The sequence below is a fragment of the Antennarius striatus genome, chromosome 23 (genome assembly GCF_040054535.1).
Source record: "Antennarius striatus isolate MH-2024 chromosome 23, ASM4005453v1, whole genome shotgun sequence".
Lineage (NCBI taxonomy): Eukaryota > Metazoa > Chordata > Actinopteri > Lophiiformes > Antennariidae > Antennarius > Antennarius striatus.
The window spans coordinates 5,609,605-5,627,492 of NC_090798.1; the positions used below are offsets into that span (position 1 = coordinate 5,609,605).

The 17,888-nt window shown below is 39.0% G+C and overlaps 1 protein-coding gene across 4 annotated transcripts in view; it reads left to right on the forward strand.

Moving 5' to 3' along the window:
- Positions 1–17,888, forward strand: part of nrxn2b (neurexin 2b) — a 581,101-nt gene that overhangs the window by 94,989 nt on the left and 468,224 nt on the right. For all 4 annotated transcript variants that reach the window (XM_068307857.1, XM_068307860.1, XM_068307859.1 and 1 more), the window contains exon 3: positions 15,275–15,295. In XM_068307857.1, coding sequence (XP_068163958.1) covers positions 15,275–15,295 — 21 coding nt within the window. The remainder of the gene's footprint in view (positions 1–15,274; positions 15,296–17,888) is intronic.

Below are 17,888 nucleotides of genomic sequence, written 5' to 3' on the forward strand. Positions count from 1 at the left end.
CTAAACACACTGAGGGATAATACAGACTGCCTGTGTGCTGCAGTGAAACATGGAAGCAATTGGAATCCTGTCTATCGTGATGCAACATGAGCATATACTCTGACTTTATCCCAGCATCTCCATGATGTGGTGTTTCCCATCACACTAGACATTGTCTGGAAGTTCTTTCTCTGACATGGATGAAAAGGAATAGGGATTTGCCGCCTTCATTTTCCTTTAGAAATCCCTAACGATTCCAGCCGTAGTGTAGGACTGGAGAGGCTGGCCAGCTCAATCCTAACTCAATTGAGGATCATCAGCAATTGTCACTAAATCAACCCTTTTAGTCTTTAGCTTCTCTTGCAATTCATTACATGTGAATGGGCTTTTATTGGCGTGACCATTTTAGTGGGACTCAGGGAGAGTGTGGAGGCTTGTAAGGCTGCATCGACACAGGCAATTTACGAGGAGATAGACGGCGACTTTCGGCCAAAACCAATACAAAGCAAACATAGCTAGAGGGAGAGGAAGATTAAAAGATTTGTCGACCTTCCTATAACTCCTACTCCACCTCTCTACCATCCCTCATGTTTAGTTTTTTATTTTATGCTTATATCCCTTCAGTCTTGGAAAGCTTAGATGTTTTTTTGTTTTTTTAGGTTGGTTGTTACTAATTTTTTGTATGTTTTTTTTTTTCAAATTAATTCTTAAATTTTCCTTTCACTGTCAGTCTAAACTACCCCCATTCTTATTGTATTTCCATGCCAAATATTGTCCATTCAGTAGAATGCCATCTCATCCTGTTAAGACACATTACATAAATCTGTAATTAGTGTGACTCCTAACAATTATATTTTTGTTTAATTAAGCTACCTTTTAGTGTCATTCCATTAGGATTGCATATAAGTGTCAAGTTGTCAGCATTTGTACCTGCAGGCAGCATTGAAGGTAGAAAAAAAAAGTCATTTAGCTCTTGACAGATGCTCTTCTAGTGATTCATTCCACACTCAGCATGACCCATCCTCGTTGGTTTGAGTCATTCTTGTCTATATGACTTCTGTGTCAAAGTCCTCCCAGAATGGTGCAATAATTCAATCTTTACATTTATTTACTGTCACATTTGTCATATTATGACGTGTGGACTTACCTTGTGATTGGATTTATAAGGTTCTTCACTACAAAACGAAGAAAACAATGTTTTATTTGTCATTCGTTTTAATGTTTTAATATGATTAAAGTCTGTCATCTACATTGGGCCAGTTCCCCCCAACACTGGTTACAGCATCTGAAACCATTTTTACATAAGAACAGCGTATCCAAGACTGCCTACAACCTCACATTTCTGCTGCAGTTGTGTGCAGTGGTGTGATGTATAATTTAGTAATTATTTTCCTTTTCTATGAGTTACTTGCTACCTGTTTGAAATGCGTAAAATATTTTCAAACATTATAGCCATCATATGTGTTTTGCTTTTATATCCAGGCTAGTCAATTATCCAGCTGTGATGTCTTTCAAAATATGGCTTATTTCATTAATTTGTTTAGGGGTTTCTTTAGTGTCTCACCAGTAAACAGCGGCATTTAGTCAGATTAACCCTCAGCCAAGGTTTTCTTCACCTTATATCTCCCAGGCCAAACCCCCACCCTTTCTCCCCTCTCTAACTTGTCTTCCTACCTATTATCTCCTACCGCAGTTCCATCTCTCCTGTCGTCCAATTTTTGCAAAGATAAGATTTGCTCTCCCTGGTGAATTCTTGGTATCAATACTAATGTCTTGCTATCATAGATGAACTGCCAGACCACCTCCCCTCAGCTCGCACCATTACTCTCATGACCTTCTTCAAGCACTAATGCAAAAAAAAATAAAAATCATGTGACAGAAACATGTTCAGTGAATACATTTTTAGTACAGGGTTTTGATACATAGGGACAGCTTGCTAAAATATTTATTCTTTTTTGTTCAAGCCATCTACCCTTTCCATAGTGCATCAAATTATAGGTGCAAAATGTGCTGGGGACCTCTGCTATACAAGACAAATATAGACTTAAAATGCCATGGCTACATATAAAATTGGTTGTCCCTGGTTTAGTTCATTAATAAAAACCCATATAAATATGTAAATATGTAAGAGAACAGAAAACCACTGGTTGAGACGTGAAACAGCAGACATGTAACTTAAAGTTCATGTGAGTTCTCTCAGTTGTAGGGCTCAGGGAGGGCACTGTTTGCTGCCAGCTAACAGTGAGATACATCATTGAGGTGGATTTCCTGTTGCTGACTGAGGAGAGTTATAACTGTCATTGTCGTAGACGCTTTCTCCCCTGGCATCTAAAGTATACATGTTTACACACATGGAAATAACAAGGACCCTGGTGGGGATGATGCCTTGAATTCCTGCACCATCCGTATTACACTGTCTTTAGGAGAGACTTTGCCACAGAAAGACTTGAGAAGCAGAAGTTACAAATAAATTAGCCATTAGATTTTCCTTTTCATTGGCAGACTCATGATACATCAAATATGCAGTGTCTTCACAGAGCTTATAATTGAAGAATGTCTTGGAGTCAATGATGTTGTCTCACTCCATCATTTGAAATCCTTTCATTTAATGTTTACTTTATTACTGGGCTTATGTAGTCCTCTGTTGGAGCAAGTGGCCTCTACTCCACCAGAATCCATTTATGAGCTTTTTAATACTGCCTTGAAGGTTTTTTTTAGCCCCCAAAATAGGTTGTCTTTTGTTGTCCATTGTGCAGTGACGTGAATAGCAAACCTATTGAATATGCAATTCAAGGCCTTGACACTATAGATCACAACATGGTTGAGTGATGACTGGATGCAGATGATTGGTTCATCTTATAAAAGCATCTTGACAGCACTCATTTGATCATCTGTATGGAAAAAATGGTATAGGGGGTTTTAGAGTGAACATTTTGTATCTTCAGTCTGATATCATAGTGCAGAGCATATCATCCAGTTGTAGATTGGATGCTGATTAAAAACACACACACTCAAAAAAAAATGCTCTTCATCTATCCAAAACAACAATCTTTCATGTTTGCGATTTTTCAATAAACCTGACCTTTTTCTCATTCATTGGAAGATATAATCTGATAGACAACTTGATGGTGACGGACAAAGAAATATGATTTTCCTATGCCATTTGATGAGCTCACGATCGTAGCCAGGAATTTTTGGAGCAATGGAAACAAATCTATTTAGAGCACCTTAATCAGGGATTATTGAAGCACAGGATCACATTCAAAAAAAGAAGAGTCAGACATTACAGGACGTACAGAAACTACATACATTTGAGTAGAATAAACACTGAGAGGTTTTCTATTTTTCCTCAGTTACCCCGGTACTGACTTTAAATTTCAATGTGGATAGTTGCTATTTGTATTTGTATTTGTATTTGTATTTGTATTTGTGTCCTTTTCTTCAACACCTGCACAAATCCAACTGACACTGTTCTGAGTTACATACATCACAGCTAAAATAAAAATTCATTCCAAAAAAGAAAAAAAGTATATAAAATGAAAATATCTTGATCGACACCAGTAAGTTTAAGGTTTGAGTTTCAGTTCCTCATAATCAAGTAGAATCCCTTGCTAGAGCTGTCTGGAGCTACCATTTCACATCACTGTTTAGCATCCACACAGCAGGACTCAGAAAGTTTTTTTTTTAATTTTGATATGGTCAGCTATTAATTTGTAGCTACAAATACAATTTTCATTGCCTTGGAGTGGTCAAAACATTCTGAGAAATATCAGGAACCAATGACATGTGACTGCATAAGGCATAGTGTACACAGTAAAGCACACTAACAGAGAATTCAAGTTAGAATACATTTAACATCACCTTTTTTTCCATATTGAATGAAGGATATAAATTCCATTTCATCATGCAACCATTAAGAAAACATTGCGTTTTTCCTCTGCTCTCAAATCAATCTGTTCGTTAACTAAGCTCTAGTCATTACTCTAGAATATAATTGCAGTGACACGTGAATATTAGTTCAGATTTCAATGGAGTTGAAAATCAAGGTTAAATGTAGTGAGAACTGAGCACAGCTGAAACTCAAATGTGATTAAGTCTGCAAGGCTGCAGAAGCCTAACGTAATGGACAGGAAGTAACCAAACCAGGGCAATGCTCGATTGGTGAAAGATACACTAATTGCCTCTACACACACACACACACACACACACACACACACACACACACACACACACACACACACACACACACACACACACACACAAACACACACACACACACACACACACACACACACACACACACACACACACACATACACATTGTCCTCAACCTACAAACACAATTGGTTCAGAAAGCGTGATTGTAAGTTAAATTGTTCCTAAGTCATTATTTATTAAAGTTCAGTCTATATTTCTGGGCAACATGGTGATGCAGTGAGTAGTACTGTTGCTGTCCGGGTTCATGGCCTACGTGAAAGAGAGAGAGAGAGAGTGCACACGACACCTATAGAGTGTCATATCTTCATCCAGAGAGCCAACAAACAGCCTTCAACATCTAAACGTTGTGTCACTGACTAGGGAAAGTTTGAGAACATCATGATCAGCAAGAACCACTATGATAACATTAAGGCATAAAAAACTGAGAATGACCACCCTGAAGTCAGTCTTGCAATACATGTAATAAAATAATATTCTTTGCGAAGGAGCATATTTAACCTTTGAATTTAATCCTGGATCACAGGCTGGGGTGTACATGGATAGAAGAAAAATAAATAGGTCATTCTCATGACATAACTGAGACTGGTTATTCATCAGCAGGTCACAGCTTAGCTCCATTGAAAATGTTCATGCGGAATTTCAAATCTGACTGTGTTGCTGCTGCACACTGTTGGCAGCATCCAATGAAAGTCAAACTGAATAACTTTGACTTGGTGGATTTAGCATTTGCTGCTGTTTCCATGTGCACATAAACTGGAATAGAGCACCAGGAGACAACTTTTAAGCTGCGGTCTCTGGGGCTGAGAGCTGCAGAACTGACCACAGGATACAGCTTTTATCACTCAACATAAACTATGACGTGCTGAGCTTCGTCGTAGAAACAAGCCAATAGACTACATGCTGAACTCTGAGACAGGGTTGGACTACTATTTCATTGCGGAAGATTTAAGGTACCTGAAGTGTCTGGGTATGATATGGAGTTTTGCAATAACCTAAGTAAGCTGCAACAGGCTAAAATGCGCTTATAACTTTTGGTAGCTAATGACGATGGAAAGCACAAATGATCACTGCCTATTTTTGGACATGACTAAAAGGATTCTGAAGCTATACCTCACCCTGCAGTATCCATTCATTGCTCACATCCCCCCTCCTCCTGACACCTGCATAGAGATAATCAAACCTAATGAAGAGACGCTTGAAGTCGGCAGTCTTCCTAGTATCAGACGAGAATACCAGAAAACAGGAGATCATCGCCATCACTGCCTGCTGAAAGGAGAAGAGTGGAAAAAGCAAAAGTGAGAACAGTATCCTATTAGAAGGATTATGTGCACATTTGACGACTTCTTTCTCTGATATGAATGAGCTGCCATCAAAATGACTGGCAGCATGGAGTGACAGTGATTGGCACAGTCACCACACAACAAAGAGCTGGGTTCCTAGGGCTTTTCCCAGCAGCAAACCTTTTATTTTAGCTGTGTCAGTCCAATGAGATTTATAAAGAAAATTATTCTTTCATTATTTTGTTGCAAACTAAGATTAGTCTAGAGTGCATCATGTGTCCACTTTTGTATCAATCAATGGGAAAATCACAGTTTTACAATGTTTTTCACCCCATGACATCATAAGTTCTGTAATGTCATGCTTTTGTTTAATTGTTGTTTTGCATTATTGAGCTGACTTTTTTTGCTTTTCATGGCTGTATTAACTTAACAACTGTTTGTGTCACTGTCTCACTTAACAATGAACAAACATGGACTATCAATTATTGTGGACTATTATGAACTATTTTAAATTACAAAATTCTATTTATATAGTATTGTTAGGATCCTGATTCTGCTTTTAAGACTACAACTGTTTCAGGTGAACTATTCATTTCCTCTTGATGTCTGATTGCTGTCAGTACGAAGGATTTTAGTACTCAGTTTCCTCCTGTCAGAAGAAACTATTTGCAGCAATCTAGCTTTATATATTGGAAAATAAACAAAACAAATGAACAAAAACATATTTTCTGGACTCAACAATAGTTGGATCTGGAGAAACAGCAAACCTGATATCATCAGTTGATTTCATGTTATCTTTTTCAGATTTTTTTTGGTTTAGTTTTTTTTTTATTTTTTAGGTGCTTTACTATATTTCACTGTGCTTCCTGTCACCTGACAGCCACTGTTGGAAATGAAAGCATTATATGAAAATGGAATGGCATTTCAAGCTAGACTTGACCTCACATAACCTCTGATTGTTCCTCTTCACAAATCATATGGGGTGTAAAATGTTGTGTTTCTAGAAGATTCTCCAGCCTTCAAATCCTTTTGAGCATTAAGAGATTGTCTCCTTTCACTATCTTTTTGCTTCTATTCCATGCTCTCTCCAGTCAGACTTTATTGGACAAACCGTCCTCCTAATTGGCCCGTGTCTGAACTACTTGCACTCTATACCATTTTACTTTCATGTGCTTAAACATGTTGCAGCTGTTTTCATGGAAAATAGAAGACTAAAATAACTGCTGTCGCTTAACCAACTCTATTCAAAGGCTTAAAAGCTAGCTTTTAACAGAGAGAACATGCGTTAAAGGTGATACACTTTTGAATTATTACTTTTGCTCTTTATTTTATTGTTATTTTTTAAACCTTACCCCTAATGTCTCTTTTTTTCCCTGGGATTGGTACCTCCTGGTTCTCCTTATCCCTATTTCTGTCTGACCTTGTCATACATGAACCTTGTCAGGGCTGTGATAATTCAACCCTTGCCTTTACCCCATCCCCTCACTTGACTCCTGAGCATTATGATGACATTGACAAAAGACATGTAACCTCATTAATTTGCCATCTACATCCTCTCCCTGACCTTATGAGAAATTCTGTTTGTGCTTTGTGTGTACTGTTCAGTGAGTTTGCTCTTATCTCTCTTTAAGTCTGACTGTATAGATATCCTCCATTGAACTTGATCTATTTATACAAGATGCATGTCTGAAAAACTTGCATTCAAAAGAGGGCTTAAGTATACCCTTCTGCAAAAAAACCCAAAAAAAACAATAGACAATGAGACAGAGGGTGAAATTATTTTAAATATCTATCACAATGTGTTAACAGCCTACAATGTCAAACAAGTAATCCCTTGTTCTCATTGCTTACCTCAAACAAATAAATTAGACCAAAGCCATCACAACCTTCGGTCTCAGCTTTCTTCCAGATCTTCCAGAACTATAATTTCCCACAAATTCCACAATTAATTTGAATGTTAGAAATTAGAAGATATGCTCACAGCTAATGTAACATGGAAAACTGCAGATACCTTTTTCAGGAGGTCTGGGCGATAAAATAACTTATCTTTATAAATAAAGTAGGGGATCTGATAAAAAATGTTGGCAACAATGTTTTTCCTTACAATAGACATACCTAACCTATCACAAAGCAGTCAGTTTGTGTGCTGCCTGCTATGCAGCAGACAGCAGCTTAGTTAAAATAAATTCTCACTGAATTTATATATGAAACAAGATAGTTTTTACTTCTGTCAGTGACAAAATTACTATTTATTGAAACGGCAACAAAGGAAGACAGTTTAATGAAGTCATCAAGCACAAACTTAACAGAAGAAATGTGGCATCTTCAGCCATTCTGTCAGCAATAATTTCCTGTCCCTCTAAATGGTTGGTTTGAGGCAGCCATCCAGAGCTTCCTCTGCTGCAATGTTGAAAGTGAATTTGTATTTTGCCCAAAATTTATGAACTTGTTTACAAAAATGTTACACTAATGATATAGATTTGGGTATTGAAGCTGCGACCAAGAATAATTGCAACACAGCATTTTCCATTGCCTTAAAAGATTTAGAGCAACTGCATCTAGAATTAACCACCACTAACCAAACATGGACAATTTCAACCAGTCACTACCACAAACCTGCTTATGTTGGTTAATTCAGATCATCATTAATCATCCATGTACTTGAAAAAACCCAATATACAATGTCATGTACTTGTTTGATTAAGTCCCTGAGAATAAAGGTACATCTGTTGTTGCATATCACTTGCAACTACTATGAGGAAGGTAATATCTGTTTGTGTAATCATCCAGCCCCTGCAGTGATTAAGCACATTAAGTCCCCCAGTGTACAGGAGTAAATAAAATATGGTAAAAATGCCAATTGAAAAAAAAATGTGTTCATTTAAAATGAATATAAATCAGCAGCTTTTGAAGTTGGATATTCTTGGCCAAAACAAAAATCTTTCCACCACAACTAAAAACAGTCAGCAATAACTTTACTTACACTCTCGTGTGAAGTGAATATTTCTTTTTCTGGTAATATCAGAAACTTTTTCTGCACTTGAAGCTACAATTAAAACATTGTTGTGTTATTCATTTAAATAAAATCCTTGTTCATTTAGAATTGTGTATTTTAAATTTATTTTTTCACATTTTTCAGTGGACGGATTATGTTGAGGATTTATTGGGAAATCACCAAAAGCCGTGTCATGTGTATAAGCTTGTCACCGACAGAGAAAGTTTCAATAGTGTTGATTTGAGACAAAACTTCCCTGTGATTCTCCCTGCCTTCGCTTTCTTTTTTGTCTGTGATTGTCTAATTTTGACATTTCGTTTCCTAAGTGCATCTCTGAAGTCATGTCAAAGTGTCTCGCATGCAAAGGACTTTTTTCCCTTCCTTGTTATCTTTGGAAATCTTATTTTTTTGAGTGACACTCCAAATACAAAAATCACAGAATTTCAAATAGAGTGTCACACATAGGCCATGTGAGATAATTATTTGCATTTCAGTTTCGCAGACTGGGTTAATACAGGACAGACATGTCAAATCAAGTATCTTTTTTGTCCTGAAGTAAGTATTGATCCAAGTGTGGAGGTGCATAACAGTTAACACCTCCTAATTTGAGGACACGTTTCTCTGCCAGAAATCGGTAGACTGCCCACTCTGGAGAGTTCAGTATGTTGAGGTGAGTGAAGAGATGGACAGATGTTATGGCAGTAAAGAGGTTACTATACAACCGTGGTGAAGAGAAAGTTGCAGAAAAATAATGCAAACTTCTTGAATTACCAGGTAATTTACCCTATATGACTGAAAAAATACAGTAAGATGTGTTCAAGCCGACAGCACAGTTATTCTTGGTAGAGTGGCTGGACTCAGTTTTAGATTTAGAATGAGTTAAAACTAGATCCTTGCGCCTTCATGTTGAAAAGGTGGTTTGATTAAACTGCCTCCAGGGTGCCTCTTTTAGATGTTTTTGGGCCACGTCAAACAGGGGTGAGACCTTTGGTTAGACCCTGAACTCAGCAAAGGGATCACATATCTCATCTGGGCTTGGGATAGTCTCAGGATCCCTCAGTAAGAAGTGTAAACTGTTGCTGAAAACACTGATATTTAGGATACCCAGGTCTGATGCCTCTGTGACTTGTCCCAGTCCAAGTGGATGGATGGATGGATGGATGGATGGATGGATGGACGGACGGATGGATGGTAGCTATTCATTTGGAAAGCAAATGGTCCATTTTCATATGGCCAAATATTCATTCATATTTCTGCTTTTTGATTTCTTGAAGTGCACTTTATATTTATTTTTAGTATTACTTGTGTACATTTAACCATGCAATGTTTTGGCAATTCATTCTACTTGCTAACAGACCAGTACATAACATAGTGGGCCGGGCCTCCTAATGTTCACTACACATATCTCACACTGCACTATACATGATAACTTTTAGGCACATGCAGGGCACAGTTAGGGCTTTGGGAATGGTTGGGGGTGAGGGCAGTGGGATTGGTTGTGGGGCGGATTGCAGTGCTCTAGGGCACTGTATCCTCCCCATATACACCTCACTTTACCTCCCCCATCCTCCAATTTTAATGCAACATACATACACACACTTTGGAGGGGGCCCTGTGATGTTTGGAGTAGTCTGGACAGCGCTGGGTTCCCTTCAGACGTTTAATGCACCACATCCCACACTAGGTAGCACATGAGCACAAGGTTGGGAGATGGCTGGGGGTGGTGGGGGGCCTCCCTGCCCCATGCCCCTTGGGCCTGTCCCGTGCACCCTGGCGGTGGCGGCCGTTGCCTCCTTTGGATCCCTGGGTCTGCGTGGTTCTCGGTGCCCCCGGTGGCTCTTCAGGTGATGGCTTCTGGGTGCTCCTGGCTGCCGGGGTTGGGAGTGCTCGGCTGGCGTGGCCCTGTTGAGTTCTGGTAGCCTATGTGGGTGTTGGTTTCATCACACATGCATGTTGGGTCAGGGCTTACCAGCTCCTGTCGAGTCCAATTATTGAGAACCATTTGGTCCCGTCAGAATGTGATTGGTCTCACTTCAGTCATCACAATAATATGCCCTCTATCTTCCTCCTACACTGGTTTCCTCTGGTGGCCTATTCTATATTATCAGGACCTCCACTAATCTGATGTTTTGTAACATTGGTGTTGAAATAGCAGTTCTAAGATAGAATAAAACAGCCTAAACCTTTTTCCACTCCAACAGCACTGCCTGTCTATCCACTACCTTGTTTGTGTTTTCTCTCCCTGTCTAAGCTTTTGCTTTCCCCCTTAACTCACAGGGGTACAGCACTTCCCTGTCTGGCTCACAATCGGAAATTCTAATAAAGACTGACAATTTAGTTCCCAGAGAGGACTGGTGATGGTCACATGCACGCATTAAAATATATAAAAGATTTTGCTGCAAGACTAAAATAAGCACTGATCTCATAAAAGGTTGACCCCCGTCTATGGGGTTGAACTATGAGAATACATGCAGACAAGACAAAAAAAAAAGAAAACAAAAAAAAAGTACATAACATAGTGTAATCGTGTTCATTGCCCATGCCCTAAATATACAGTTGATACCATTCAAGTCAAGTGATTTAAAACAAACTGCTGCAACTCTCCATGAATAGTATTGAATGAATTTCATATTTAATTCAAACTATTATGTAACTTACCTCTATCCAGTATGCATTTATTTCATTTTGTGCGTATGCTCATTTATTTCTCCTGTTGAAAATACAAGGAATACAGATGCATTGCTGATCTCATATTTAGCTATCTTTAATTTATCTTGTGGTGGAGAAAGATTGATGTGTTCCCCAGCCGATAAAGAGATCACTTTCTTGCTCTGTTGTTTTGTGTTGAACTCCCGCTGTGATTACTTGCTGCTGTGAGGAGATTATTCTGTATAGATGATTATTTGAAAAAGTAATCAACAGTCTTAATAGATCATGACACACATTGACTGATTTCTAAGGCTACATGCCTTTTAAGCAGACTGACACTTGACTAACATGATAGATCTGAGAAGAGTTTCATTGGTCACGTTCTTTTTGAAGTCATGTCTTATATGGTGTCTCCCTGCATGGTTTGTTTTCAATGTACTTCTAAAACATGTTTCAATTATATTGAACATGCATTTCTTAAGGCAATTATTACAATTTTTGCAAATGTAATGTATTCTGTCTGTATCCTGTTTCTGGATTATGGTGAATTGACCAACAAAACAAGAATATGGCGATAGAGGATGTTCTGTTTTATGCAGCAGTGCTTTTGTCCCATTGAAAAATCCTATAGTTAGCTATAGTTAGTTATAGTTAGAGGATTAGGTCTGAAAGTCTCATTTGCTTCCAAAGCACCTGAGGTTTCACTGGTGAAGAAAATCATCTTCTGCACTGCTTCTTATATATGTTTTATATGTATTGGGAAGCATGTCCAATTATATATACATAGAGAGAGAGAGAGAGAGAGAGAGAGAGAGAGAGAGAGAGAGAGAGAGAGAGAGAGAGAGAGAGAGAGAGAGAGAGAGAGAGAGAGGAGAGAGAGAGAGAGAGAGAGAGAGAGAGAGAGAGAGAGAGAGAGAGAGAGAGAGAGAGAGAGAGAGAGAGAGAGAGAGAGAGGAAGAGAGAGAGAGAAGAGAGGAGAGAAGAGAGAGAGAGAGAGAGAGAGAGGAGAGAGGAGAGAGAGAGAGAGAGAGAGAGAGAGAGAGAGAGAGAGAGGAGAGAATGAGAGAGATCGAGAGAGGAGAGAGAGAGAGAGAGAGAGAGAGAGAGAGAGAGAGAGAGAGACTTTATCCCAAACTGGGAGATTTAGAATTATGCCATTTGACTATCTCTGTGTTTTATTTTCTTTATCTTCTGAAAATATTATGAATGATATAATTTTGAATACAATTGTGCTCGCATTTTAGCAGTTTGGTCTTTGAAAGACAGTTCTTCGGCTTTATATTTGATGGGATCTGAGCCTTAGCGATGAGCTTCATTTTTTTTAACCAGAGCATCACATATACATTAGAAAGCTTGGGGTTATTTCCTCTGAAAAGGGATTCCCTACATTCCCAAATGAATCGCAAAGTACATTGAACATACCAACTTCCCCATGGAGCTAAAAGCCTGAGGCTGTGTGGAATACACCCTCATGGAAACCAGCTATGGGATAAATGTTGGGTTGTAAAGACTGCTGAAAAGTATCAATGAGATAGCAAGAACAAGTATGAAAAGATGGGCTTTTGCCCGCTAAGTGTCTGACTGAAAGTGCATTTCTTCCCTAAGGCTTGATTTTACAAGTATTTCATGTGAAACAATGCCTGATGTAAAGGAATAACTGTCAAGTTTCAAGATTCAAGTTGGAAACACTTTAGAACAATTAGGATCACTGTCCATTTTCACTTTAACGTTGCTCCTCAAGGGGATCGTTAATAAGGAACTAAATTATGCTTTATGTCTGATATGGTTACACCCATCACAAATGGGGTCTGATTTTTTTTTTTTTTTCTTAAATTAAACTTCAGAAGCTGTACTGAAAGTATTGATGCTGTTTGCAAGTTCAGGATTTCATTCACTCAATTTCCATGGTTGCATGTTGGACTTAAGCTCTCCCCGGGTAACAGTTTGTTTTTATATTTTCCGGAATTTTTATTTTATAATTTTTCTCAGATATGCAAGGAACAAGAACAAATAATTAGGAGAACTTCAAAAACTTCTGTCTGTCTTTGCTGTAATGCACCCACAGCAGGAACCTGCATTTCTTGCTTGTTACTTATTAAAGGGAAAAAAAATACACAACTTTATATTAATGTGTTTCCATTCATGAAAATGCTTAAAACAGTTATTGAATCCAAAGAATCAAGAATCCAGACAATTGAAAAGATTCATTCTTGTGTTTTCAAATATGTTTTTGTTCTGTTATCTACTACATGAAGCTGAGTTTTGACAGACTCAGGGACCAGAACAAAAGAAAAGATTAGAGACCATGTTGGGGATTAGTGGAAGCAAAAGACCATGTCATGGCCGGTGATGTTATAAACAACATCAAACATCCTTTTGGGAGGGACAGGTAGGAGCTGAAGGGGGCACAATGAAAGCGAGGATGATGGATGATGATCAGAGATGAGGCGAGAGGAAAGCAGAGTCATGGCCAGGGATTATAGAAACAATACAATGTAAACAAGGCTACTCTACATCAGACAACACATTTCCTATTCTTCAGCCTGGCAAACACTCTCTCATTCAGGATGGACTCCAGCTCAGCAAGCTGGTGTTCCTTCTGTAGTCCAGAGAGCAGTACCTACACCTGGAAAGATTTCTTTATAGCTTCACAATAATGTTTAATATTGACTTACTGGTAATAATCATATTTCCAGACTTAACTCACCTCAAATGAAATAGGAGTTGTTTCAGTTTTTTTCTATGAGGAGTAAAACAGAGGAACAAAGTGATTATTCTGTGATTTCAAACATTTATAATATAGTTGTTCAAGCTCAATGCTCCATAATGATGCCTGCATAGAAGCCCATATTGGAAGAGAAGTCATTAACTGATAATATGATTCAGTTCATGCGTGGATGAATTTCAAAACCTGCATTCAGTGAATCCCTTTCACGAAAAATTGCTGTTGGCATTTTGGGGAAATTTTGTGGACTATTTTTCAGCCTTTTGGTCTGTTTTTGAGATTTTTAACCAACTTCTGTTGTCATCACATCCTAATGATAAACTGTTGATGCTTCTTGTATCATAGGACTGACTGCAGCCCACAAATTGTAGTATAGTGCTGTGCTGATTTCTTGACTCAAATGTTAGAAAATGACTCAGTGAATTTGACTGAGTTCCATGAATGTGAACTAGGAATGAAATAGTATGCTTGTTTTGGAGCCTTCAGGCTACAATATGGTCCGCTTGATAAAAAAAAAGCTCAGTGGTTCTCATTTCAACAGTGATGATGATGTCGTCACTGCTATGGACCAATTAGAAAGAATTGATTCCTCCTCTAATGTTTGAATGAGTAAACGTACAAAAGTTTGAATTGGCCAGCTTGAAAAATATGTGTGCTGGGTTTCTGCAATTGATTCTTTCTGCCCTCAGCCCGTCTATGCTTCATTGTTCGCAGCCCTAAGTTGTTCATAAATTACATGCAACTGTAGAACAGAAACAAATGCCTGCAGCTACTAATGTTGCGGCAGGCAAACTCATTGAATACAGTAACATCAAAATGTCATTGATTGTGGTAGAACACAGAAGTGTCCCTCAAAGACCCCTGGCCACAAGCTACATCAGCAGATCAAAATATCAAACTCTCTGCAGGGACTGTATACCAAGCTACAGTCTAGTATACTTACTTGTATAATACCTCATCTCTAAAATGAGGCTCTAGATTGCTGGGGAGCTCAGTCTGTTTCAAGTAAAGCTGGAGCCTGATCCCTTTGACTTCCCCCGCCTGTATCACTGACCCAGAGAGAAGTGTGGGAACGTCAGGCCTCGCAGTTGGAGATCTTCTTTGACTGAAGGCTCCTGCTCTGTTTAGGAGGTGAAAGTAGTGCAGGTTACAGTATTTTTGGTACACTGAATGCTGCTGCTGACCACGTCTTAAAGAGAATAATATTTTTGTGATGTTTTCAGGGTTTTGTATACATAGATAGATAGATATCTCTCCCAGGAACAAAGTTTAAATTTGCTTTACTATTAAATCTCCAACATCCAGAGATTTACTGGTGATTGAGATTTGTTTGTAGAAAAAAAACAATAGAATAAACATTCACTGAGTTTGCTCTTTGTGCCTTTTCTCTCTCTGTTCCATGCATTTCCTGTGGACCTCTCCCTGCAGCTGAAGAGTATGCTGTTGAAGGTAAGATACCAATATTTTTTTTCTCCTGGCCTTTTGATGGCTTCCTTTCATACCACTATGGATGGTGATGCTGGCTGCTTGTTGATGCAGACCTCTCTCTTTGGAGTAGCATTGTCTCTTTGGACTGCGGTTATAAGTGACTTCCAGGGGCCTAAATTTCTGTTTCTGAGCAAGACACACAAACAAGTCAAATGATTTCAATACTATCTATTTATTTTATTTTGTCTTTTTTTTATTTTATTTTTTTGACTGCAGTTTTTTCTTCAATGTTAGTGATCTGGGTGGGGAATATAGCCTGGCAATTTCTTGTCACTATTTAGAGAGTAGAGTATAGAGTAGAGTAGAGAGAGAGAGTAGAGTATAACTTTATTTATTTAGTATTGATTTGTTGAAGTTAACACAATGTGGCATGGCATTTTTGAGATGCTGTCTCCCTGAATTCTTCCCTGTACTAGCTCTGAAATTCGTAAATTAATGCTACCAGTCAGGGTCCCTGAGGGAACTCATTAGCCCTTGGGTCAGGCACTAAACCAGTACTAGATGTAGCAGGCTTTATGGGTACATCAGCCTAAGCTCGTCTGTCTGCAGGCTGCTTCTGGCTCTTTTCTGCTTTGTTCCGGCAGAGGTGTATCCACTGGTTAACGTCTGTCAGTCTCATCGCACGGTCTGATAGACAGTAAAATGCCATTTTTGTATCTAGGCTTTGAAAAGTGAAATGGTCTCATGGTGTCTGCATTTCATGGCGCTCCATCTCTTCCATGCTGAGTTTGAGGTGATCCAACTTTGAAAGTCACTATCTGGCTTCAAGTATTCTTTAAAGCTAGCAAACTGAATGTTCATTTATTTTTCAATTTGTAGACCTAGCGTGAGTTGTTTATTTTGCCGGAATTTTATTGGAAGTATAAAATCACATCGTAGCATCGTTTCATTGTCGTCAGCTACATCAGTAAAACCTATTTGAATTCTGACATTTCCACAGATTACTTGTATATAAGCCACAAGCCCTCTCTAATGACTGTGTGTGTGTGTGTGTGTGTGTGTGTGTGTGTGTGTGTGTGTGTGTGTGTGTGTGTGTGTGTGTGTGTGTGTGTGTGTGTGTGTGTGTGTGTGTGTGTGTGTGTGTGTGTGTGCCCTTGACGCTGGACCACATGTCAGTTCTACTGACGCCCTTTATAGGAAAATGTCAGGCAGGAGGTAGGAACAGGAATAAATGGAGGCAGTTGAACATTATAGAGTGGTCCCTCTAGATGGATTCAGAGTACAATAAGGGCTATGGAAGCTTTGAGAGGGAGCAGGGGAAGATACACGGAGAGAGAGGGGAGTGGAGAGAGAAAGAGGGGAGATAGAGTTAGAAAATGAACAGAGGAGGCAATGCAAGAGAGTAATTTTACTATTAAAATGAAGGAAGTTGACCCTCATCTGTCTGTCCTCGTTTTAATTGTCATCAAATTTGAGTAGCACAACTGGTCTTTATAACACGTGTACACAGTTATTTTTTGGTACAAAGTAAAACAGCAAATTTCCAAATATGTTGTTGTTTGAGACTGAGCTGTTAAGCTCCACACTTCCAGTTTTCCCGTTTGATGTATTTTATGCTGATATTTCATGGGGCTGTTGACTATGCCATGAACTGTTGTCTACTAATTATGAGGGCTACCTGCTGTTTGTGAGGTGTACACCTCTTCTTCTGCCAAGGGTTTGGTGTTTTCAACAGCAACTCTAATACACAAGCACCCATTGGGTTTCCATCCATCCATTTTATTGTAGATGAGACAAAGGTAATTGTCTTATTTACAGCTACTTGTTGACCTCTTGGGTGACGGGGTTACGATGGATCCTAACCTAGGTTGCTAGGGGCTAGAAGTGGGGGTACACCCCAGATGATTCACCAGCACACCACAGGGTCGTTGGGTTTTCATGAATCCCTCTTTTGACACTGAACATACCTTCTCAGTTAGTAGAACTGAGAAGGGTGCAAATATAACAGTCTCTAATAATGTGTGCGTTCCATAGCCATGTTATTTAATTAGAGCAAGGACTCATGTTCGATGCAATAAGAAGATAACCCAATAGATTAAAATTATGGCTCATTGTTGCTGTTACCTAACCCTCCATTTGCTTTTGGACCCTTTTATCCTATATTCAGGATTTCTCTGTGAGCGTATTTGGTTTAATTAGTGTCGTTGACCATGTGTTCGAGGGGTGGTTGAGATTGATGGTGTAGAGAGGCATTGAAAGCTCCAGAGAGACCCGTGCCCCTGAAAGGGTCTAGTGGCCCTTGCTGTTACACTGTAAGGCCTGGATTGATGATCTGCCTGCTACGGTGACCTGTTTTTACCTCAGCCAGCCGTGTATCACCATCTCTGAAGAGGATTTTTTTTTTTTTTCCCAGGGGACTCCATCAGGGATGTATAGGTTCGTTGTGTAAGCACAGGTTACCTTGTTGTGTGGTGCAGTGGTGTTCCTCGAGGGGCTAACAAAAAACTACATTAACAGTAGACAGTTGTAACCAAGAGGTCAGTGAATGGGCTTATGACCTGGAGGTAGCCACTGTAACATCAGGAAACTAATGGGAGAGTGCAAAGTGCCAAAT